The following is a 25583-nucleotide window of genomic DNA, read 5'->3' as shown; positions in this document are numbered from 1 at the left end:
ACTGTTGACTGGCTCCCCTGCTTCTCATCCTGCCCCACAAGGAAGGGGAGGTAACCTTACTGTCACGCTCCTTCGCAACCCAGGGAAGAGTGTCTCAGAGGGATCACCAGTTCTGTGCCTCTGTCTTGCTGTCTGGGCACTGTCTCTGGCTCAGACCTGTCTGCTAGCCTGGCGGAGGACATGCGGGATGGAGGGCTGGGCTCCAGGCCACATCTTGCTCCAGACTTTTCTGAGGCTGTTACCCCTGAACTGCAGGGAATGAAGCTGTGGGAGGGGAGACAGGAGAGGCTGCAGGTGCGCTCAGGATGGCTGGTTGTCAGCTACCCTGAGGGTCCTGTGACAAGGAGCACTGTGCCCTTAGCTGGTCACAGCAGAGGTGCAGGAGGCATTGCAGGACAGGCGGGCGGGAGCCCAAGCAGCCCTTCGTGTCAGCGAGAGACAGTACTGATGCTGTTTGCTTGGGGTATTCCTGTGCAAGCGCACGCTCAGCACAGCGGGAGCTGAGAACACGACAGAACACCAACAAGGCAGATTTTGCACCCAACTACCCTGTGAGCTTTTCTCGCCAGCAGAGTAGCTGGTGCTGGGAATGCTGCACAGACAGATCTTGTGTGAGCCCTGCAGACCAGTGCTGGTGGGCGTGCGGCTGGCAGTTGGTGGCTGCAGCTGGCGGTGAGCGTGGGCGTCCTCCCAAGTCCCCACGTCACCTGCCTTCTGCTTTGGAAAGGGATCTGTGATGGGAAGGCTCGTGTCGATCTCTGAGTCTGCGGCACAGTGGGGCAGGTGTCTTCCTGCAGCCCACAGCAAATGCCTTGCTTGGCCAAGGGGGAAGAGAAGGTGCAGGAAGATGGATCAGAGATCCAGAGGTGCAGTGGGGAGAGTTGGTGGCTTCTTGGGCTCTTCTGGGCAGCTTTCCCTCATGAGTTCACTCCTGTTGTAGGGATAAAACCTGGCGGTCTGAGGGTTTGGACCAATCTTCTCCAGCTGTACTGAGGTGGGATTTGCCTTGTCCTCTCTTTGTCCAAGACATTCCTCAGGACTTGCTGAGTGTGATGCTCAATGTCTGATACATACAGCTTGGCTCCACAAGTGCGCTCATGGTGTGGCTTTCAGTTTAAGAAGTTCTGGAACAGAAGTCTCATTCCATGTTTGTGTTTATTTAGGATTGGGCTTCTTGGATGGGGAGAGGGCCTTGTTCTTCAGCACTGTGTTTGGGTTGGGCAGGACACTGTTGGGGGTGGTGGGAAGCTGGGTACCAAGTGCACGGTGACCTCTCAGTAGAGCCATACATTGCCACAGACAAGGTGACTCCGAAGGAAGATGCAACTGGGGAGATGTATAACCAGGAGATAAGGACTGCTCTGACTGCCGGAGATTAACTAATTGTTTTGGGAAAGACTTTTGGTACCTTGGAAAATTCTTCCTCCAAAGGTGCTCAGGGAGTTCCCATTTGGAATCCGGCAACTTGAGATGTGCCCCAGGGACATGTAGCTACAATTTATCTTGGTCTGCAGTTCCTGCAGCATCCTGCAGCAGCCACCTCCCGCTGCACCCAGGGCAGAGCAGGGACCGCACACCAGATGCAGCTAGAAAATGAGTTATTCCCATGATCACAGCAAGGCACGGCTCAATCATGCCTCAAACCATGGCTTAATCATAGCCCTGTTGGGGGAGACGAAAGCAACTTCATGTCATCAGGAATAGGTTTTCTGTTTGATTAGCTTTCGGGATGCATGTGGCTTTGCTGCAGAGATGTGTTGCTTTGTCTCTTGTTCCTGGAAGGGAAAGGGCTGTACAGAGGGAAAATATTTGTCTCTTCATAAGTTTTAGTTTTGTGTTGGAGCTGTAGAATATCTCATTAGGCAAGGATTAGGGAGGTGCCGGGATTTTCTCTAGGGACCTGTAAAGCAGCAGTAGCAGAGCACTGGAAAGCACGGCCTCCCTTACCTTCTGATCAGAGATGCATCAAAGAGCTTGACCTGCTTGCTGACATGACTAATCAGCAAAATTTATGTGTGTGTATATAGTTTCTCCCCAATTACCTGTCATGTAATTTGGACAGCACTGTTATATATATGCAGCATTAATAGGGAAAACAGTGAGAAAGGCTGTTGAGTATAATGCAGTAATAAATATATATAGTCAGCTCCCACGGAGCTCAGTAAATATGTGGATACATGGACATTTCTGTGCCAGTGTCACCTGCTAGTTTGAAAAAAGAGCAGCTGTGTCCATTCAGACTTGTATCTTTTTTCAGATAGGCTGTGTAGAGAGGGAAGCGACAGGGGATGCCTTTGCAATAATCCCAGGCAGAGGATGAGTGGGGCTGGCCAGCAGGCAGCCAGTTGCCCTTGCTGGGGTGGGTTTTGAGAAATGCCTGACTCGCCTGGATGGGACAGCTGCTCCGAAGCCGTGTGTCACTGTGGGAACCAGGCTGGCACCCGGGCTCTGGGTGGCATTCTGCAGAGACCATCTGAGGTTTGCACAAGAGAATGGGCCAGGGTAGGTTTTTTTACCATTTCCAGGATTAACAGGGCACTAACCCAAGGGGTCAGCCTTTTCTGGGAGGCCAGAGATCCCGCGTGAGATTTGCAGCTGAAGGAGAGGAGGAAAGCGGCACAGAGGAGCAGGAGCAGAGCAGCAGCAGCAGCAGCCCGTTTGAATTCCCCAGGGCTGTGTGGCAGGTGTCCTGGGGCAGGCACTGCTGGGCCCACATAGCCCCACGGGTTTCCAGCCAGATGGTTTCCCATCCCCTCCTGCCTTGCTGCTGTGTGCAGTGCCTTACCCCCATTAAACCAAAGTCGCTGTTCTTCATTCATTGCTGCAGTCAGAGCAGTGCCCGCACACGAGACACTTCCCAAGCAATGGTAGTTGCAAGTAACAAGTGCATGTTATTTTACTGGGATGCAAATTATTCCAGCAAAACTAAAAATATTTCACCTGATCAGTGTATCAGTATGCACGTTACCTTCTCATCAGGTGCAACCTAAACCTGACTTCATTTCTACTCCTTTTTTTGTGGTGGGAGGATAATCTTTTTGGTGCCTTAAATAATCCTCTTTGGTGCCTTCAAAACCATCCGTAGCCACGCTTCTCTCTGGAGGGGGTAGGCCAGCTCAGCTGGCCTTCAGCAAGATTTAGCTCTCTGTGTGTTCCCTCACAATTTAAACTTTCCTTTTCCTTTTTTCTGTTTGAGCCAAGAAGCAATCGCAGGCTGGCTCAGCCCAGCTTTGGCTGGGCAGTGGCTGCACTGGGGGAACTGCTGCAGCCATTTGTGTCTCCTGCTTTGGTGTTAATGCCTTTTGTGGGATTTGGTGGCAGTGTGAGTGCCTGCGGCAAACTGAGAAGCTATTTAAGGTGTTAAAAAGCAGTAATTATATACATATACAAGATAATTATATGTAATATATATATATTTTTAAATAATGAAAGTAATTATTATATGGCCCATGGTGAATGACGTGGATTACGATACACCCATCATGGAATAGCTGCAAAATAAAAAATTCAGACCCCGACCACCTGATAGTGTGTTTCAAAACTCAGGAAATCAGCCTTTAGAGACAAAAGTGCCATTTTACTTCTTACAGTTCAGTTTGCTCGCCTTATGAGTGTGCCTGGGCCCTTTCTCAGGACCTGCATTCCCTGGGCCCCAAGGACTGCAGGACATGGGGTTCAGTGCATCTGATGTTTCGGCATCCTCATCCTTTTGAGGGGGGTGGGAATGGGGAGGTCTTAGCACCGGACTCTGGGACTGCCTTCCCCTGCCCGTGGGTCTCTGCTTGGCACAAAGCGCTTTCCAAGAGGAGCAGCAGCTGTCCTGCAGAGACAGCTGAGCAGCCTCTGCCCCCTTGGAAAGGAGGATGGTACTTGGCCGGTGCTGCTCAGTCTCTGTACAGGTTACAGTGAGCAGAAGACAGTGATAATATCAAAAGCAACAAACTTCCTATCCAATTGCCTGCAAGGAATATCCTCTGGAGGCAGCCCAGAGGCATTTGAAGATGCCGTAGCTGTCGGTGTTCCTGACACAAGTGGCACTCAGTGTCAGTGTCCTGCCTGGTTTCCATCCCAGAGCTACTCTGGTGTGCAGAAGAAGAATTCAGAGTGCTTTGTTAAAATACAGCTGATTGATGCACGAGGGAAACGGGCAGAGCTCCTTTTACCTGGCACCCCCGTGCATCAACATGGCACTCAGCATGGACCTAGCTATTCCTCCTCCTGCGGTGCCAGAGACTCTCATGGTGTGCAGTGAAAACGGCCGCCCCGTGCTGCCCAGGGCTTCCTCAATCTCCCGGCCAGGACAGCATCATCCTCCCTCCCATTTAGGGTAGTAGTGTCACCGTTCCTATCATGTCATGGCAGGGCTCACCTCCTAGGGAAAAAGCAAGGGTTCCGGCTCAGCATCGCGTTTCCACTGAGATGCAGGCTGTTAAACACGGGCTGCTTTGCCAGAGCCCCCCCAGCCACCCGGGCACCAGCCCCTGGCACACGCGGGGCTGGGGACAGGCCACGTAGTTCGTGCTGCTCCTGGCCGAGCTGTGCAGGGTGCTCAGGACAGAGGAGAGCAGGCCGGGGTGCTCGTCTGTGCTCACGGTGGGTTTCAGGTCATTGGGAATGTCAGTTAGAGAAATTTTACACTGGAAATACACACAGCTCCCAAGAGCCTGTCTCTAACAGCTTGACTATTAACAAAAACTAAAAGCAAGCAAAGACACATTTAAGAACAGATTCATAGCAGAAGTGGATGCTCCAGAGTACCAGACCATGCCACCTTGCTTCCATGGACAGAAACAGAAAGAAGCAGAATATCAGTGAATATAGATTAGAAACAATTCAAAAGTGGTAGAAACAGGAACTGACAGAAGTTTATAGATTTTTCTTAAACTGGCATTCAGACAGCCCTTATCCTTGTTTTGACAACAACATGTCATCCAAGAACGGCTGATTTACCTGCCCTTGTTTTTCCTACGCAAAACCTAGCTCGCACGTACATGGAGAGAGGATTTTAGGTGTCAGCAGATCAATCCCTCAGCATTGCATTGTTGTCACAGTTGCAAGTGTGCTAGGAAATGCATGCTTTCTTCATAATTCAGCTTTTTTTGCTGAGGTTAAGATTCATCCCACTTAATATTAGGGATTCTATATCCCTAATATTATCCCTAATATTACCAATATAGGGACAGTACCTATATTGGTAGTGGAGGAGTTGGGAACTCCCCGTTGGTCAAGGGTGTCCCCATCATTAGCTGATTCTCACGGGGGGACACCCTGTTCACCCGATGACTGCTCTCATGCTGATGGTGCTTGGTTGAAGTGCCTCCATTTGGGCTGGATGATGGCCCCGTGGAAACGTGGGTGCACACAAAGAATTCAACAAGACCTTAATGCATGGGTGTCTGGCACAGGGAGTAGTTAAGCATAAAGGGAAGCTCTGCAAGGAAGTTCTAGAGTGGCTGGGGGCTATTTGTAGAGGTTGTTATTTGGAAAGGTTTCCTTTTTTCCTTATCCTGACCTGAGAGGGCAGAAAACCTCCTGCTCTCCCAGGCAGCAGGGCTGGCAGCAGGGAAAGGGTGGGAATCTGGGGAGGAACACGGTGCTGTGCTGGTCCCGGGTGGGATATAAGGAGCTGGATGCAGGGAATCGAGCACATGTGCTGTGAGCATGCACAGTGGTGATTTAAAGGCAGTGATGTACAGGCTGAGAGAAATCCAATTTATCAGATTGATAGCTTGGGAGCCTGAGTCTGTTAGTGGCAAAGTAAAAAGAAAGCCCATTCATTTTTGTCTAACAACTTTGTTTTCCACTTTTCAGAAGAATCTGACAGAGCTCAGGTCCTTTGGGTCACCACCTTCAGCTGTCAGCAATGTCACTGCAGCCGTGATGGTGCTGATGGCCCCAGGAGGAAAGATTCCCAAGGACCGGAGCTGGAAAGCAGCGAAAGCCGCCATGGCCAGGGTGGACGGCTTCCTGGACTCCTTGATCAAGTTTGATAAAGAGAATATCCACGAGAACTGCCTCAAAGCTCTTCAGCCCTATTTGCAAGATCCCAAGTTTAAACCCGAATTCGTGACCACCAAGTCCTACGCCGCGGCCGGCCTCTGCTCCTGGGTGGTGAACATCGTGCGGTTCCACGAGGTGCACTGCGACGTGGAGCCGAAGCGGCAGGCTCTGAGCAAAGCCAACGCGGAGCTGGCGGCTGCCCAGGACAAGCTGGCCAGCATCAAGGCCAAAATTGCCGTAAGTGCCTGCCCTGTGGTGGGACTCATCACGCTTGTCACTGCTGAGGGAGAAATCCTCCGCTTTGGAGAAAGCCGCTTCAATGCACTCGTGGGTTTTTAAGGGCAGGGTGGGAATCCAGGGATTCAGTAGACTGTAGTCTTTTCTGTCCCTTTTATTGCTGCTTTCTGCATTTCATCTGTTCTTCTCCAGGCTTGCTTACACCTTAAGAGGAAGAATAATTATTAATTCTTATTATTCCTATCTAATTTTTAAAATGTAATTTACCACTACTCATGGAACCTCAGAAAACTCATTATCTCAGACCAGTATGTTCCCGGTGTGCTGCACAGGGGCAGGGAAGAGGAAGCGGGGGCTGATCGGGAGTGCTGGTATCACAGAGCTGTGCTAGGCCGGCTCCCCATGCTCGGTCCCTGGCGACGGCCGTGTTTTACAGGATAACGACTGCTCATGTAGGAGCCTATTAATTTGTCCTGGCACTGCTCGCTGTCGGCATATCTTGTGCATTAACCTTAGTTAAATTTTTTCTACTTCAAAAAAAAAAAAAAAAAATCACTGAATGGCAGAAATTACTGTGTGATTAAAAGTGCGTTTCTACAGAGAGTAGCTTCTAGCCTTTCTCCTTTTCCTGTGGAAATTTATCTCTGTGCTAAAAGACACACTGCTGTTCTCTGCTCCCTCCCCTCTCCCTGGCCCGTAGCCGCTAACAGCAAAGTGTGGAAGCCAGCCCCGGGGACCCCACCAGCCCGTCCCTCGGACGGCGGCGCAGCGACCCGGCACTCGCTGCTCTGGGGGTGCCTCCAGGGCAGGCAGCCACCGCCTGTGCTCCAAACCCTGCCTTTTTATAAGGCGCTGTGGATCTGGGATCCCTCTTCGTGAGCGAAGGATCCTCTGTGGCTGTGCTTTCGTACTGACACCGCAGTTCATGCAGGACCCCCTTTAGTGACCAGGGCGTGTTGGCAGCCGGGCTGACAGAGTTCTCTAAGTGTCTTTGAGACACCCGGAGCGGCGCAGCACAGGCCCTCCAGCTGCGCTCACCCGAGTGCTCCTCTCTCCCACCGGCACATCTTCACGTTAGAAAATACATTACTCTTTTGACGTCTCCTAGGGCTTACTATTCTTAAAGTGTTTACTCCGCTTTTTAACTAGAAATATAAAAAAAAATATCCAGAGCTCTTCAGTGGCCTCTTCCTGATGCAGTTGAAAGGCGCATGGGCACAGCACCTGAAGCAGGGATAGATTTAGAGGTCTTTAGCCTCTAATTTTCCCATCTCAGATATGAAATACAGTGCTGGAAATCTTTTTTTCATCCCTTTATGCTGTTCTTTCCAAAGCTTTTAATGCCCAAGCTTTTATTTGTTTCTTTATCTTTTTTCAAGAAGTGGGATTTTGTTAAAGAAAATGTCAATCTTTGATGAGATCACTGGTGCTCCACTGGCAGGCACTTACAAAACTGACTGGTTTAGGTGAGTTTTTCCCTCTGCAGATGGGTAATGATACCCTGCTCAGTGTGGGGGCGGATGTGGAGGTATATCCCTGCTTTATCAAGCTGGGATATCTTGAATCACTTCACTGATGTGAGGCTGATTCATACCTGCTCACAACCGGGGCCCAAGCTGTCACATACCCATTTTTAGTAATAAATGAGACTCTTCTGATTGTCAGAAATACTAAGTACCTTTCCCTCTCCTTTTTCTGCCTGGGAAATAAAGTTGCTACGAATCTAGGGAGGGTAGATGTAGAAGCAGGACATATATTCACATTTACACACAGATATATTTGTGTGATACTGTAGAGTGTGTCTGGTGGGGTGCTGCAGGTTTGATCTGTTCTTCATTAGCTCTTAGATACTAATTTATCAGATCGTGCTTGTGTAATGGGATTTTGTAAATATGAGTGTATGTATGCACATACATTCATATGCATGCAGAGACAGAAATTTTTGTGTTACCAATACCAAGACAGGTCAAGGAGAAACTGCTTTGTGTTTTCCAGTATCCAGGAGAGCTTCAGCTATCCCTAATATAATCCTTTTCCTTTTTTGGGTTTGTTTCTAGTGTGTAGCTCAAACAGTGTTAAAGTGATTTACAAGCTGTTTAGCCTTAAGAGGTTTGCATTGGGTGCAGTTAAAATCAATTATTACTTCTCTTATCAGAAGTTAAATGCTCCAAGTACTCATGGGAGCTGCTGATTTGTTTTAGACCAGAGTGTGAACAGATCTGGCCAAGTCAAGGGTTCTTTTTTTGGTTTGTTTGTTTGTTCATTCTCCAGGTGGTTTGGGCTGTTTCTGTCCCTTCTGAGCCCAGAAACACTTTGCAGCCAACCTGCATGTGAGATGGTCCCACCTAGTGCTGGTCGGGCTCCTCTGCAGGAATGTCCCACAGCACATGCTCTGGTGGCTTTAGGAGCAGAACAGTTTTATTGATGTATTTGTTATATTCCCTTCTAGGAGCAAGGTGTGGGAGGTGTGGCTCGGAGATGGTTCAAGCATACCTCCAGCTGCTCAAGAGGCCCCTTGGGGATTTGAGCACAACTCGGTGAATCAGCAGAGCCTCAGGGACTGGACTGAGACCAAGGGGGCTGCAGCATCAGGGGAAATAAAATTCTGTTTTCTTATCTGCCTATTGCTCAGCCATAGCACTGCTCATCTGTACTTGGCCGTAAATACCTCTTTCCCAGTTTAAATTCACACCAGGGCAGAGCCCCAAATAAATTAGTTTTGTGTGTTCTTTGTCTCTGCCCTGTGCCGAGGATATGAGTTACAAGCACATCAACTAGCGCGTCGCTTTGCTGCTGCACGCGGGCTGCTGATGCCTCAGCACTGTGTGTAGGGGCTCACCCTGGGAGCCAGCCTGGGCGCGCTGAATTGTGGTGGAGCATGGCCAGCCCTGCCCACAGGGTGAAGCATCTCTGGAGAAGGTTTTTCCTTAAAACCGTGCTCTTATTTCCTCCTTTTTTTTTTTTCATGTGCAGCGCCTCAACGAGAACCTGGGAAAGCTCACAGCCAAGTTTGAGAAGGCCACTTCAGACAAACTCAAATGTCAGCAAGAAGCTGAAGCTACAGCGTGTACCATCGCTCTTGCAAATCGACTGGTGAGTGTCAGCAGATGCAACTCTGATGGCATGAATGGGAGGTATCAGGTGCTGCTGAGAGGCAAACCATGTGCACACAGTACATTACATCCTCTAATTTTTTTGGAATACATTTCCTGCACTGCAGCAAGTTCCAGTAAGGAAAAACTGAAACTGGCTGTTTTCATCCATCAGGGTAGGCACTGCTCGTATTTAAAGAGACTGGCTATACTCTCCTCACAGCTCTCATCTCCTTTTTGTTACTTGAACACATGAGCAAGTACTGATGGGCCAAAACTGTATGACTCAAAAATCCTATCATAAAAACAAAGGCGGGAATATGGTGGTAGCTTTGCAGGTTTTGAAATGACAAAAAGTTAATAGTGAAAAGCTCTAAAAAAGCAGTGCATGTCCCTGTTATCAGTCCATCGGTATGCATCACAGTCTGTTGTAGCTTCAAAACATGCAGCCTCCTTGTCCTCTACAGGGGCGATGCCCTTGGCAGTGCTTCACAGACAAGCAACTGAGAGATAATGGCTTCTGTTCACGCTGTCCTGTTAGCTGGAGCCCCAGCTCACATCCAGTGCTGCAGTCACCCTTAATGCTCTCTGTTTTGGCTTCTGCACTGCCTGGTAGCTTGGAGGGAGCCCGTTCCTCCTCCAAGCAAGGAAACAGGGCTGCAGGAGATGGTTCTGTGCTCGAGTGCTGGCCTGGCAGGCAGAGGGGCTGGAGCTGGTTCCAGCAGCTGGCTCTGCTGACTGAAGCTCACCCGCTAGCACAGGAACATGGATGTCTCGGCGGAGAGCCCCAGCTGTCTCATGCTTTTAAAACATCTGACTCACTGTGCCTGCAGAGGAGATGCAGGTAGCAGTACTGGCTTCTCTGAGTACAGACTTCGGCACTGCACTCCCACATTGTTTCTGCTGCAGCTCTTGGTGTGTGAAGTGCCTGTCGAGCCATGTTTTGGGCTTGGGTTGTGCACAGCTTAGCACGTGGCTCCTACCTGAGACCTGGCAAAACTTGCTGAAATGCATGGCCCCGTCCTTGTGACCATGCAGCCTGGTCTTGTAGCAGCACTGAAATACATACTGCTGCGCTGCCCTTCTTTCCAGGAGCCGTGGAGGTGCTGTGTTCAAACCACTCTACCAAGAGGCTGTACCTGTATCTCCAGGAGAGAGTCCTGTCCACTCTGCACGTATTCAGGGATGGAGTTTGGTCTCAGCCTGTCTTGTTGAAGCTGCTTCTGCTGATGGGGCTGGTGGCAGTTAAGTCAGAATACAGAGCCATTTCTAAAAGTGATGCTTGGATGTAGGTCTCTCTTCTTGTTTTACCAGCCCATGGCTGTGTTGGGCTGCAATTTGTATGCAAAGTATATATTAGTATTTCTCCTAGTGTATATAGAGAAGAGAAAGATAGCCAAATGGTTAAGCTTTTTGCTTGAGACACGGAGAGTTGTGCTCGGTTCTCAATTTTTCTCCATTTCCTACTCTCAAAACTTCTTAGGCAACCTACAGCAAATTGCTTTAGCCTGGATTTTTAGAGATGCTTAGATTTTAGGTAGGTTTCCATGGGCACATGAAAAAGGATACATTTAGTGGGGCATCCAAATGCTCCCAAGAACTGTGTGGCTCACCTGCTGCATGCTTAGGTACTGGGAAACTTCTAAAAAAACTTTAATCTTTAATGTCTGCATGCCTCCTTTGGAAAACAGAGTGCAGCACTGGTGTAGCACAGGCAGCTACTTTGCAGACAAATGCAGTCAGGACTGTGATACACTCAACTATAAGGGGTCAAAGACAAACAGCAGGTAAGTCCTTTCCTGTATTGATATAGCTCTCTCTTATGCAACCACCAAAGGAGTTCTATGCTTTCATATTCTTCAGGTTAAATCTCACTGAATGCTTCCAAAACCTTTAATTAAGACAGGAAAGTAGCTTTTTCATTTGAAAGAGCTGTTTATGTTTCTGGGGAGTTTTTGCAGGGTGAGTATTGCCCTGTGTCTTTTCATAGCCCAACAAAACCCTGTTTAACATGTGATGTGGAGGTAGATAGTGGCTCACGTAGGAGTCAGTAAACACAAAATAGAAGAAGAAAATGTTTAATAAAAAAAAAACCCAAACATAGAAATGATGGCTTCAGTTCTTTTCATATAAATATATATGTGTGTGTAAATGTATGCGTTACACCGAATACAGCTTAATTTCACCTCGATTAGTACCACTGTAAAACAGAACAAGATTTCTTAAAGCTGCATGCTGAGCATGTGAATTCTTGGCTTAAGTCATGAGTCTTCATTCAGGTACAACTGTGATATTGTGAAAAGGAAAAATAGTGGAATTTTGGTGGGGTGGTTTTTTTTGGCTTAGCTATACTAACACAATTGTCCTTGTAAAACAAAACAAGTAAATGTTTTAATAAGATAGGTTGTCACTTGTGATGTGTGATCCTACATGATTTTTTAAGCTTTATAATTTTCTTTAAATTAAAGTATTTTGATTCTGAAATCAAGATAAGACATAGGAATAGAGTTTTAGAAAAACTTCCTTTTGTTGCAGTTGCTGTTTTTGCAGTGATGTATGCACTAGTCTGTAGTCTGATAGCACTGAGATTTTTCTCATGGGCGATATAATCTCAGTGAAACAATAGGAACATATTTGCTTGTAACCATGTTCTTTACCTTTCTCGTTACCCGGGACTGTTCACATGCTCAGGGTCAGCACCTGCTTAAAAGCAGTACTTGTTCATGTGCTTTGCTGGAGATGGACAATATCCTTAATTGTTAAATACCTTAGCGTGTTTTTCATTGTTTAGGCACAGTTTTGATGATTTATTTTGTATAGCAGTTTACTTGCCTTAGCTTCAAAGCCTCCCTGTTTCTTTCCTCTTGAAATGCTTGGGGTGCACTGGTGACCAGTTTTGGAAGGAAACCTTTCCCTGTCCAGGCTTCAGGAGAACCACAGCAGGAAACTTTGAAGTCTTGAAACCATTAAAGCAATTATGAAGCGGTGATGCATGAAGTGCTTTTCCCACCCAGCTCTTATTTGGTGTTACGTGAACGGGAGAAACCAGGTGCAGCTCTGCCTGGTCACCAGTGGGTCGTGTTGGCCACCCCTATAGTTATTTCAGTCTCTTATATATACTTAAAATGAGAATGTTTTGGTGATGGTTTCAGGTCTCTCACTGAAGCAAACTGAGAACTGGAAAAGGAGGCTGCGTTAGTGTGCAGCCTGATCTGTGCATCAAGAGAACTGGGTGGCGGAGAGCGGTTTGATTTTTGGGGGCAGATAAAGGACATCACTCAGGTATAGGCTTTCTACTTTGAATATGATTGTTATTTTTCAGCCCTGCCAGTGCTTGCTGAGGTTTATAAGCCATTTTCCTTTAGATTGAGTTTGGGCATCTGCTCAAGTATGGTGCATTGCCATAGGGGGGAGCATGATGAGTCATGTCCTCCTGTGCTCACTCAGGTGATGTCCAGGGAGACTGGAAAGCATTTTTGCTCTGAGTTTGAAAGCATGGAGAGCTTCCCCAGGCTGTATCTGTTATGTGTGTAGATGAGACAGGCTAAACATTATTTTCTCCATAGTCTGGCAATGTTGTCTTCTTCTACCACCCTGGCTGCTGCCAGGACACGCTTGCCCCATGGTTGAAACACCCTTTTCTTTCATCATTAGAGAAAAAGCCGAGCCAGGTGGAAGCAAATTGCTATTCCTACATCTAGGATCATACAAAAGTGAAGCATCATATGACTGGGACAGGCTTTGCAGTGGTGAGGAAGATGAGTGCTAGGTAATGCCCTGGATTCTTCTAGAAAAAAATCAGCATGTTTATTATTGATCTGTAGCTCTGGTAAACATCATCTGCCACACTTGTGCTGGGTAGAGTTTTCAGCCTGATAGTTACAAGCATTGATAACAGATAAGAGGCTGAGAGCTTGGGGAAGCCAGTGTCAACCCTGGGATTTTATAAAACAAAGAAGGATGAAGTGGGGTTGTTTGCATTCTGGTTTTGTCTATGGCTTGCTGAGAGACAAATATACACATGTACACACATCCAAAAAAAAAACCAAAACCAAAAACATTGAGAGTCTCCTGTTGCTCCAAACCATGTACAGTCTAAAAAAAAGGTACAACAGCAAACAAGGGAAAAAAACCCAGATACCTGTTCTGTTCAGTGTCTGCTGCTGCCGTATCTCCAAATGCAAAGGTTTGGAAAGAGATTTGGGTGATGCTTGGAGCTCTCCTAACGCTGCAGATAGGCTCATAAATTATCTCTTTTCTGCTCCCTCGCTCCCAGCCCTCTTAACTCTACCCAGATCTGCCACAAAAACAGTGGAAAAGATGGAAAGACATCGCAGCCCCCTTAGTAGTGCGTGAGCTGCCCAGGCAGTGCTCCCTGCAGAGGCTGTCCGTGGCTGGACGTGGGACTGGAGTGGAGATGGAGGGACTGTCACCTTCAGCTTTCCAGCCTGAGGCTCGGAGTGGTGGTTAGTTTACTGCAAGGGTTAGATCTCTTGCTGCCACACTGAGGGCTCCAACTTCCCACTTGCATGGAATTCTTTACAACGCAGCCAGAAATGCGTTGTACAGACAGTTGCAGGTCTGTGCCATCCTGCTCCTGGAGTGAATTAAGCCTCGGGACCTGCAGGCAGCGTTAGCCACTGACAGGTAAAATCATCCAGACTAAATCCAGAAGCTAGCTGTCATTTCACAGGGGAGAGGAGCACAAGCTGTTGGCTCAAACTCACGCCTGGAATTGAAATCCCTGAATGTTCACCCCCTTGGGCCCCTGTTTGGAGCTTTAACGGGGGAGAATGTGACTGCTGCCAGCTCAGTTGTGAAGAGAAAAAGGTAACTGGCTTCTCATGCTGCCAGGGTGCTGCAGCACATGGCGATGCACCATTATCAGGGGTTGCTGATTTCTGTGGATCATATAGAAAACTGGAAAATATTAGGGTCAGGGATGATTTAAAAACCTGGTCAAGGCCACAGTTGCTTCTGCTGGTAGAACTTATTCCAGTTCAGTGCTACTTGTTGGGAGAGGAAGAGAGAAGCACTCAGTCCCTGGGAAATCAACTGTCTGCCTGCAGCTGGGATATGTGATTTAACAGAGAATCCATTCTCTTAGAAGAGTTTTTATTTAGAGGTGAAATCTCATCATACTTGCCATAAGATGGAGAGAAGTGCTGGAGGAGCAGGGACATTGCCTCCCAGGCCGCGTTAGTTACATTTTCTCCCCACCCCCTGGCCTGGGAGCATTTTGAATTGAGACTTTGCTGGGTTCCTTGAAGCGCTGTGCTCCTTGGGCGGCTTCAGGGCAGAGCTGCTGGGGGGGGGGCTGCTCGCAGGCGGCGTGGCGGAGGGAGCACCGGGCACAGCCAGCTGTAAATGCAGACAAGAACAAGTTAAATCAGTGCCAGTTCCACTGGCTGTTTTTAAAGACCTGGTTAGAAAGCACACAGCTAGCTACTACTGCTGTCGAAAATGGATCACTCTTGCAGTGTATGCAGGGAACTACTCGCATCCCAGCTTACTGTTGTGCAGTGCACACAGTGTCCTGTGTCATCCCTGGCTTTGATCTAGGGCTAGATCCTGATAGCCCTTACTGATAGCCCTTACTGATGTGCAATTTATTTGATGTCCAAGACGTGTCACCTATGTGACTGTGGGCAGAAAGAAGTCCCCAGACTTTGAAATAAACACATTTGAGGCTTTATGAAGCATACACCTAACTGAACACAGATAGTGTTGCTTTGGATTGAAAAATGAACCAGGGGGATGAAGGCAAGCCGAACTTTTACAGTGCCTTGATTTTAGTTTGGCATCTCATGAACTTTAGACGACCTAGGGAAGATGCTTCCGGATCCAAGGGACAGGGACCAGGGAATGTCTAGGGATTTGTACATTAGAAAAAGGAGGATGGCTCATGGATGGTATTTGTGAGTGGATATGTGCTAATGTGGCAGATGAAATTTAGTGATGGCAAATGCAAAATAATGCATGCAGGGAAAACGAACTATAATCATGTATTTACATTGATAGGTCTTAATTGCACTATTATCACTCAGAAGAGCTCTTGGAGTCATTACAGAGAGTTCTCAGAAACAGCAGTGTGGTACTTGACTGGAGGAAGAAAGGTAAATTGAATATTAGTAATTGGTAGGAAAAAATCAGGAAGCAGAAGTTAAACAGCCATTGTATTAGATCTATCAGTGCCTACATCTTGAATGCTGAACACAGTCGGATGACCCCACCTCAGGAGGCTGTAGGTGACTTAGAAAAGCTACAACAAAGTATATAGCTTCTTCCATGTGTGGAGAGGAAATAGATTAGGACTTTTCATTTTGGAAAAGAGGCAGTGTAGGGGGGAAGGATGTGACAGAAGCCTGTAAAATCATGAATGGTATGCAGAAGGTGAATAGGGAATGATTGCTCACTATCCCTCATTATCAGAGAGCTAAAAGTAATCAAATGAGATGGCTTTTAATTTGCTACTTTCTAAATAAAATGAATTCCAATGACTTCTAGGATCTGAGGTGGAAGGCACGTAGGATTTCTTTGAGATGCTAACACTGGTAGTAGTGTGTGACCAAAGAAAAGGAGAAGAAAAGACCTTTAGGACCTAAGTGGATAAAAAATAACCTCAAAAAATTAGTTAGGAGTATGTAAACACTTTAAAAGTATTAGGAAAATCAGATCAATAAAGACTTCTTGGTTTTAGAGGCTATGGAGTAGTATGAAAATTGACCTCAAAAACACTGTTGGGAAGACCTGTAGGTACTTCATCTATAAAAACTACAAAGGAAAGATGGAGGAAGTGGACTTCTATGCACTCTTACTGGAGTTGTGATTAAGGAAAATTTAGGTATGATCCTTAAGAGTAACCATAACTTAAAAGTAGTGCTTTGCTTCTTTTTCAACAAGTAGTATTATGTAAGAACAGAGATGTGAGCTGAGACTGGGGACTGTCTGGACTCCAGCAAATGCCCAGAAAAGAGGAGGAACAGGGCAGGTGTATCTTATGCTGCCTTCTCCCTGGTATTTTCCAGCCTTCAAATGCTTCGCTTTAATGGATGTGCATATACACAATAAAACAGATCTATAAGACTGGGAACATAAAAATGGGAATTCCCACAGATGAAGAGGAAGCATGACTGTAGTTGAAATAGTTGTATGGTCTGGATATGAGAACCACAGGAATGGGATGAAATTCAGTAATACGAGATGCAGACATGTAACTATGAATTTGTAACAGGTTGGTTGTCTCTAAACCAGGAGCACATTGCCAGCAACCAGTGAGGACCACTTGAATATATTTATTCAGGCTTTGCCCTGCACACTGTGTAGACCTAAGGAAGGCAGATGTGGTCCTCGTCATATCAAGAGTGGGCTTTCTAGCAAGGCTGAGGGAATATCGGCACATGCTGAGATGAGCAAAAGGCACTGGGGAAACTTCTGCAGCTTTGTGGTAGTATGGTTCACATTCATGAAAGAGTAACTCAGCTGGAACAGGTTTAGGGACACCTCTGAGGTTGAATGGGGCAAAGAAAACCTGCGGCCTCTATTTCTTCTCTTGGAAGGAGTCAGAGTGCCCAGAAGGCAGTTTTCACTGGTTCAGAGGAGCAGATTTATTAAGGCAGAAAGGCCGTCAGAGGTATTTTTGCAGGTGTCTGTTAGCTCTTGTGTTCATTAGTATAATCATAAGCAATGTGGACAAGATGGTGTGTAAGCAGGTTGCACAGTTTCTCAGTATTCTGACTACAGTAATGATGGACACTACCTATAAAGAATTGTGAAAATGATATCAAGTGATAGAGTTATGAAATGCCAGGTAGATAAATGTAAAGTAATGTATATTGGAAAAAAGAGTTTTTACTTCACATGAGTGATGCTGAGATAGTTATTATAATTCAGAAATGAAATAATGGAATTAAGAGTGCTGTGAGTATGTGAGCTCTGTGCTCCCAGAGGCAAAAAAAAGCTTCAACAAACCCAAAACCCAAGCCAAAATTGAATGTTAGGGTTTATTAGGAAAAGAAGAGAGAACAAAGCAGAGAGAAATCACAATCTTGCTATATAAATACATTCTAAATAAATCTTGAATGCTCAGCTGTACCTCTGCCCACTCTGCTGTACCTCAAAGGATGTAGTAGAATGGGAAATGGTGCAGAGAAGGTAACAATGAAAAGAAACCGGATAATAAAGATTACATCATTCAGTAAAGATAAAGATTGCAGGGACAATCAAAATGCTTCTGTGTGAGGAATTACTGAATAGGCTAAAGCTCTTCAACCTCAAAAGGAGACAGCAGAAGGAGTATCAAGGGCTTGAAATCCTGAGTGGTATGGAGAAGGTGATGCAAGCATGATTGCTGTTTTTCCACTGTGCAAACAAGTTTTAGAAACTGAAAAATTTGGGAAACACATCAAAGGATGTGTGTTTTTTTTTTATAGAAAGCATAGCTAAACTGTGTATCTCCTGGCCACAGCATGCTGTGGATGCCAGAAGGTATCCAGAGCAGTTTAGACTCAGTCATGAAGGAAAAAAAAATCATCAGTGGCTACTAAGCACAAAGATCTAAACTCTGTTTCAGAAGGTCCTTAAAGCTCCGGTTGTGGGAAGCTGGAGATGCTGTCAGGAGCTATTGCCATGTGCTCAGCTGTATAGTCTTCCCGAGTCACCTGCTAAGGGCTGCTGTCAGCAGACAAGACACTGAAGGAGGTGGACCTTGGGTCTGGCCTGGTAGAGCTGTTCCTGTGGTTGTGTATTTCAGAGGTGAACTAGATCAACTTCTTTTGCTTTGCCAAGCACAGCGTGTTCCCTAGAAAATAGTGTCTGTTTATAAAAGCATCTGGAGGTACACATGAGGGTGAAAGGAGGGCTGTTGGAGCTGGAGGACAGTGTCCGCATGAGAACCGATGGTGTACACTGGCCAGGAGTAATTTTGTGTTGGAAATCAGAAGGTGGCTTCTAACATTCAGAAGGTGGCAAGATTCTGCCAGAAATGGGAGTTGGTCAAGTTGGAATGTGTGACGGTGGAATTCAGTGAGGATCTGAAGGTGGTGCTTTCCCATCCTGGGGACCTGCATCCACATATCAGTTTAAGATGGCAAAATAACCCAGTTTAGGGAAATGAGTTATTTGAGGTGTTCATAAGTCTTATCACAGGGATTTGTGTCACAGCTGATCCTATTTAACATTTAACAGTGACCTAGATGAAGGAGGCAGTGTCATTCATAGTAGTCACATTTGCAGCATCCCTTATTTGGGGAGATTTATAAAAGAGAAGGATATAGAGGAATTCCTAGTATAAATTATAAAGATGAGAAATAACCCCAAGCTCATGTGGGCTGTACACTGAAGAAGAAAAATAGAAAGTGCTCGTTGGCCCTGGTAATGGAGGCCTGTGAGTAGAGAGGATCTGTATATTACATGGATGTTTCCAGAGCACCTTGACAGCAGGAGCATGATTGTGAGTTTGACCATAATATTTGGCATTCTTGACCTCAAATCCATGAGGCCAGCTTAAAACTGTTTTGGGTTTTACTGGCTTGGGAACCTGAAGGATGCATTCCATTCATATTTCCAAGCGTGTTTCTCAGTTAATAGAGCTGAAGTTTTCTCCTTTTTTTTTTTTTTTTTTTTAAAAAAAAGTCATCAGTGTTAAAAAAAAAAATGGTGTGTGTGGTCAGGATATCTCTTATAATCATAAGACTTCAGGAACAACGGATCAATGGTACCCCAAAAACTACTGATAGTCAAAGAAGGTGTTCGTGCATGCAGAGATATATTATTTTACAGGGAAATTCTGTGCCCTCTTCAAAGCTGGTAAGCCCTCAGTTGGACTGTTTGTGCATTAGATGCTCATGAAAAAAGTCTGTGAGGAAGTGTTTTCTGGACAGAGCCTTAACGGAAAGAAATATGTAAACCCAAAGGGATTGTGATCAAAATCCCATCTACCTGGGGTAATAATAAATTGTATGAAATAGCTGAAGGTTGCAGCCATTGGAGAGGATGCTCTATGTGAGAGGATGTAACAAGGTGTGAATCTGTGGCATTAAGGCAATTAACAGCTGATGGGGCTGCTTCAGAAATCCTTGTGCAGATATCTTGATGTATATTCCTGCTGGGGAAGTGATGGATCCTCCCTCGATGATTTTAGAGGAGTTGTGGAGCAGACAGCTGAGATTTGACTGCAATACCAGTCTTTCACTGAATGGGACAGTGGGGTTAGCATAGTTGCTAACTTTGCTTGCATAGAATATTTCCCATCCCCAGGTTTTAAACTTTAGCAAATGACAGTTGACGTCAGGAACAGGGTATGAACATTGCCAGATTCCGAGATACTGCTTAAAGAACTGCTGTAATGATCAATTTGACTTGGGAAATTGTAGGTTGGGGGACTCACCTCTGAGAATGTGAGATGGGCTGAAGCCGTGAAGGACTTCAAACAGCAACAGAGCACCTTGTGTGGAGATGTCTTACTGATTACAGCCTTCGTCTCCTACCTGGGCTACTTCACCAAGAAATACCGTCAAAACCTCCTGGATGGAATCTGGAAGCCATATTTGCACCAGCTAGAAGTAAGCCCTGATTTCTCTGAAAAGCTGTTGTTACTGGAATTAACATGGCCATAAATTCTGATGTCCACAGGGGAATCCTCAAGTGAGGATGTCCCCCCCCCCAGATGAGCTTCATGCCGGTGTCCCCACCAAGTTGGATTGAGGAGCAGGATGTGGCCACACTCATGCCTATGCCTTGCTGTTGGGCCAGATGGAGACCGTTATGCTTCTAACTTTCTTAATAGTTCACTAATTTTTAACAGGTTCTCTCATACATCAGTAAATGGAAGTGCTCGGTCTCCTGCAGGATTGAGCTTTTGCACATCAGTACAGTAACTAGATGTGGTGCCAGTTACTGGTGAAATGCCAAAAAGTTTCTAAGTAAGGTTGGGACAGTGTTGCCCAAATCAAAAATCTGAGAAAATTAGCAAGTTCCATAGGATGAGGGAGGAAAAACTTCAGTCTGCATTTCTTAACACTAAACCAAAAATTTAGTTAAGAGAGGCAATATTGTTCCAAAATTGTCCTGGCTGTGCTTAGAAATTTCAAGGAAGTGCCTGTATTTCTAATGGGAAATTAAAGGCCCATTCTGCTCAGACTGGCACAGATAATTTCCTGGTTGTCACAACCAGAAATGGCCTCCCATGCCAGAGGAGCGTTTCTGGAACTGCTAATGCTGTTTTGAAACACAACAGGCTTAAAAGGGTGTTAATTATATTATTTGAAGCTGTCATCTCAGAGAGCTTGAACACAGCAGTGTGTGATCTGAGCCTGCTTGGCTGGGCTTTGGCCCTTCGGGATGCTTCCTGCTCTGCAGGCAAAAATCTCTGAGTTGCTTGCATAATTTGCGTTCATTCACAACGGGATTGGGAAACACTTAATACTAGATCAAAAGTATCCTGTATGGTGGGAAGCCACTGATAAATTTGACATCAGTTTTTAATTTGAAATATTTTCTTGAAATATTTTCCTTGCTCATCTCTAGATGAGTTGCAAGTCGCACTCACTGCTTTTTGCCAATACACTAGAAAGCATTTCTCCTTTCCTCCCAGGTGTCAATCCCTGTAACTCCGTCCCTCGATCCTCTGACCATGCTGACAGATGATGCTGATGTAGCAACTTGGCAGAACGAGGGCCTTCCAGCTGATCGGATGTCCACTGAAAATGCCACCATCCTCACCAACTGTGAGCGCTGGCCCCTCATGGTGGATCCCCAGCTGCAGGGTATCAAGTGGATTAAAGCAAAGTATGGTGAAGACCTCCGAGTGATCCGAATTGGGCAGAAGGGGTAAACATCAGCCTTATTACATAATAATACATTTTAACGGTTATCTGCCTATCATATTTGATGAGCAGTATATATATTTAACTGCAACCATCTGAGCCAATTACATTGAGAAAAACCCTCAAATATATTTGCGCAGTAGCTGCTTATTCATTACCAAAATGATAGATTTCTCATTAAATAGAGAGTCTGTGTAGTGCTTGGCTCAGTTACCATAGTAACTCCTCTGAAACTGAGACTGGGGAGAGCTATGTGCTGGAGGCTGAGCTATGTGTAGGACTATGGCATCCTCCATCGGGCTCATCTTCTGTGTTGTGTCCTGACTCAGTTCCAGCCAGGAGGGTGAGTAGGGCTTCCTACATCTTGGAAGAAGGGAGAGGGCCTGGGCACGGAGGGTGAAGCTGCCATGAGGGTCACCATGCCCTGAAGACCAGCTGGGCTAACTCTGCTCCCACACTGGCACCAGCTAGGAGGTTCTCCTTGCAGCACCACAGCACTGATCTAACGAAATCTTCTATGGGAAGGCTTTTCAGCCCCTGGCTCTTCTCTCCAGTTAGCACACAGACCGGTCTTCTGCTATCCCAGTTTGCACCTATTCCTAGCCACTAGTGAGGAGTCCCAGCTGGGATGGAGCAGACCAAGAATCAAATCCCTGCTCGAGTGTGAGTGCTGAAATGATGGTTTTTAATACAGAACAAAGAATTGGCAACAGGTGAGAGTGACCCAAGCTTGGTGTTTGCAAATTTATGTAGATTTGGAGATGTCTTGGGGTTGCCCAGGTTGTTTTGTTGGTGCCTCCTCTGCTTTCCTCACAGTAAATAACAAGAAGTTACTAGATCTGATCTTGTGTGGGATGAAAATACAGGTCGTTTACCTTTAGAGCAAATTCCTGTTTCCTGGCCAACCTGGCCACCAGGTCTTGCAGTTATTCAAAGCAGTCTGTGGAAAAGTAAGGATCCCAAAGGAGGCACCTAAATACAAACCTCCAGGATGGAACAAGAGGAATAGACGCGGTAACATTCCTATGCTGTCATTACTGCTTGCTGTGCAAACGCAGCATCTCTTTTCCCCCTCTCTCCTTGGCCACAGACCATGCTGGCAGGTACTCTAAGAGGGGAGTTTAGTGTGTTGCTGTGATGTCTCAGGGCCATTGGTTACAAGCATCATTCGCTGTCCTGTTACAGTAAATAAGGGCGTGTTTTATCATCTGGGAAATGGTGCTTCTTTGCTTGCAATTGCTTTAAGACTTTAAACCCATACCCCTCACTCCTACAGGAAAGGGCCATTTGAGCCGCTTGGGGGTCAGCTGCTGTTATTCTCTCTGACTGTTTCTTTGTATAAAATATTCTTGTACTCAGAAAAATGGGGACTACTAATCAATGATGGGATTTGCATTGTGTTAACATATTCCTCTAAAGGTCAGGCCTAAAGGTCACTCTGAACTTCTTGTCTTAGATCTTTCTATCACCTCTTGAGGTCCCAAACTCTCTAGCTTAGACTAAGAACCTACATTTTAGCCAGTGGAGTTAGCTGGAGCAATTCACTGCAACAGTGATGGTGTAGCAGTGCCTGGAGCATCCTCACAGCCTGCCCAGGGCCCTTCTCTCCTCTTTGCAGAGAAATAAATTGTGTGAAGTGCAGAGCAGCCCTGAAGGAGAAAGCCCTTACAGACACAAAGCATCCCAATGCAGAGCATCCCTGTTTCATGGTTAGGCACTGGGCAAAGGGATCCAATTCCCTTACGAGGAAAGAAGCTATCCCAAACGTGACCCTAAACCCTGGGCAAAATGGAGATGAAACCTGCTCTTCATCCTTGCTTTTATGCAAGATGGATTGCACCAGTGGGTTCTGGGGGAAACAAAGTATTTGCTAAAAATAACTCCAAGCTGTCCCATCTTTGTTCATGGATGTCTGTGTTCTTTTCTTGGGAGAGAAGGCTCAGTTATTATTGCTTACCCTTGGGAGGTCTGAGACTTCATTCTCTTTGTTGGACAGCCAAGACTCTGCCAGTGTGGCTTTCTGCACCACACATTGACACCATTTTACCCCTCTTTCTCATAACTGCTGGCATGTGTATGTAGCTGCCACGGCAGTGTGGAGCACCCCTCTGTCCCCCTCGCATCCCCCTTGCTGCAAAGCATCACATCTAGCCTTGCTGTGCCAGGTACCCATGCTGTCTCCCCACAGGTATTTGGACACGATCGAACGAGCCCTGGCAGCAGGAGAACTGGTTTTGATTGAAAACCTGGAGGAATCTGTGGATCCAGTTTTGGGGCCGTTACTGGGACGAGAAACAATCAAGAAAGGAAGGTGAATTTTGTGGAGTTTTAATGGCATGTGTGAATGGGTTCATTGTGCTGTTGTGCTTTCTATTCCTGACCTCAGATTGTGGGTGTTCATATACTGCAACATGAACATCCTGCATTTAGAAGTGAGGGTATTTTAAATCAGGCAATCACAAGTAATTCAGTCATTGGATGGCTTTGAAATAAACCTAGATTTTTCATTTTGTTGGACAGTATCGTTCAAATCTCATGTAAAAGAGAGACCTGTCATTCTCCTTTTGTATAGTGACCTCAGAGTCAGTAACCGGCTATCCTGACACAGAATTATTACCAAAATAGCTATTGCCATTCTGAAGAAAAAGTAACCTTGAATTTTAGCAAACACTGAGCACGGCTTACAAATACAGCTACAGGTTTAAGCATTAAGAATATATAAGTGTTCTTATATATAAGAATATACAATAATGAGGTCAAGTTCTTCATGACAGCTGCTGGTCACCCTCCAGCTGAGGGGAGATCAGTGAAAGGGGCATCAAGGGCATTAACTTTTTCCTTTTTCTTGCGTATAAAGTAAAATAAGCACATTTTTAGTGTGTGCTCAAATAATGGCAACAAATAAAACTCATGGGATTGAGTTTACGTGGCAAGGTTTTGGTAAGGAGGGTGCTGCAAGGGTGGCTTTTGTGAGAAGCTGCTAGAAGCTTCCCCCATGTCCGATAGAGCCAATGTCAGCCAGCTCCGAGACGGACTCGCCACTCGCCGAGGCCGAGCCCAGGCGGTAGCACCTCTGGGATAACGTATTTAAGAGGGGGGAAAAGTTGCTGCATAACTGGTCAACTGTAGCCAAAGAGAGGAGTGAGAATCTGCGAGAGAAGCAGCTCTGCAGACAGCAGGGTCAGCGGAGAAGGAGGGGGAAGAGGTGCTCCAGGCGCCGGAGCAGAGATCCCTGTGAGGACCGCGGAGAAGCCCGTGGTGAGGCAGGCTGTGCCCTGCGCCCGTGGGGGCCCACAGGGGAGCAGGCGCCTGCCCACAGCTCGGGGCGAGCCCCACAGCAGAGCGTGCGCCTGGAGGAGGCCGTGGCCCCGTGGAGAACCCACGCCGGAGCAGGCTCCTGGCAGGGCCCGTGGCCCCGCGGCGAGCGCAGCCCACGCCAGAGCAGGTTTGCTGGCAGCACTTGTGGCCCCCCGGGGGCCCCGCGCCGGAGCGGTCTGTTCCCAAGGGGCTGCACGCCATGGAGAGGACACGTGGGAAAGAGCCACGCTGGAGCAGTTCGTGAAGAGCTGGAGGCCAGGGGAAGCACCCGGGCTGGGGAGGTTCATGGAGGACGGGCTGCGGTGGGAGGGACCCACGCGGGGGCAGGGGAGGAGTGTGAGGGGTCCCCCCCTGAGGAGGAAGGAGCAGCAGAGACAGCGGGTGATGGACTGACCACAACCCCCCTTCCCTGCCCCCCTGCACCACTGTGGGGGAAGAGGTTGGGAAAATTAGGAGTAAAATTAAGTCCAGGAAGAAGGGAGAGTGGGGGGATGGTATTTAAAGATTTGGTTTTATTTCTCATTACCCTACTTGATTTGATTGGTAATTAATTTTTCCCCAAGTTGAGTTTGTTTTGCCTGTGATGGTAATTGGTGAATGATCTCTCCCTGTCCTTATCTCAACACACGAGGCTTTTGTTGTATTTTCTCCCCTCTGTCCTGCTGAGGAGGGCAGTGATAGCGTGACTTAGGTGGGCACCTGGCATCCAGCCAGTGTCAACCCACCACACTCATGTTCTGTCCCTGATTCAGGGACTTTTCTGATGTTTTTTCACTGGCTTTCCCAGAGTAGAAGGATGCATGTCCTTTGGGCATTTAAAAGTCTCTACTGCTGCCAGCTTAGCCTCTCGCAGGAGCCCGGCATGGGCTGCCCTCTGTGCCTGCTGCAGAGCCTCGCGGTGCAGTCCTGCTCTTGGCTTTGTGCAGTAAATAACAAAAAGCCTGCTAAGCTTTGTGTTTCACTTTCCTTACGTTCTTTGAGGATCATTTCTTTACTTGCCTAAAATACCCTTGGATGATGTAAATGACTGAGAAAGGCAAGCTGTTTGGAAAGTTTGCAGGGGAAAACATCATGAGAAGGGTGGCTGATTGTGGGCTCAGCTGCAGGATGG

At 46.7% G+C, this 25583-nt stretch overlaps 1 protein-coding gene across 1 annotated transcript in view; it reads left to right on the top strand.

Moving 5' to 3' along the window:
* LOC104359809 (dynein axonemal heavy chain 9) overlaps nt 1–25583 on the top strand; it is a 105499-nt gene that overhangs the window by 1853 nt on the left and 78063 nt on the right. The window contains exons 3-7 of the mRNA XM_042802655.1: nt 5812–6237; nt 9211–9330; nt 19703–19891; nt 20923–21158; nt 23343–23465. Of these exons, the coding sequence (XP_042658589.1) occupies nt 5881–6237; nt 9211–9330; nt 19703–19891; nt 20923–21158; nt 23343–23465 (1025 nt within the window). The 5' untranslated portion in view covers nt 5812–5880. The remainder of the gene's footprint in view (nt 1–5811; nt 6238–9210; nt 9331–19702; nt 19892–20922; nt 21159–23342; nt 23466–25583) is intronic.

This window comes from Tyto alba, unplaced genomic scaffold, assembly GCF_018691265.1.
Source record: "Tyto alba isolate M040663 unplaced genomic scaffold, T.alba_DEE_v4.0 Super-Scaffold_39, whole genome shotgun sequence".
Lineage (NCBI taxonomy): Eukaryota > Metazoa > Chordata > Aves > Strigiformes > Tytonidae > Tyto > Tyto alba.
This window is presented reverse-complemented; position numbering and strand designations above follow the sequence as displayed.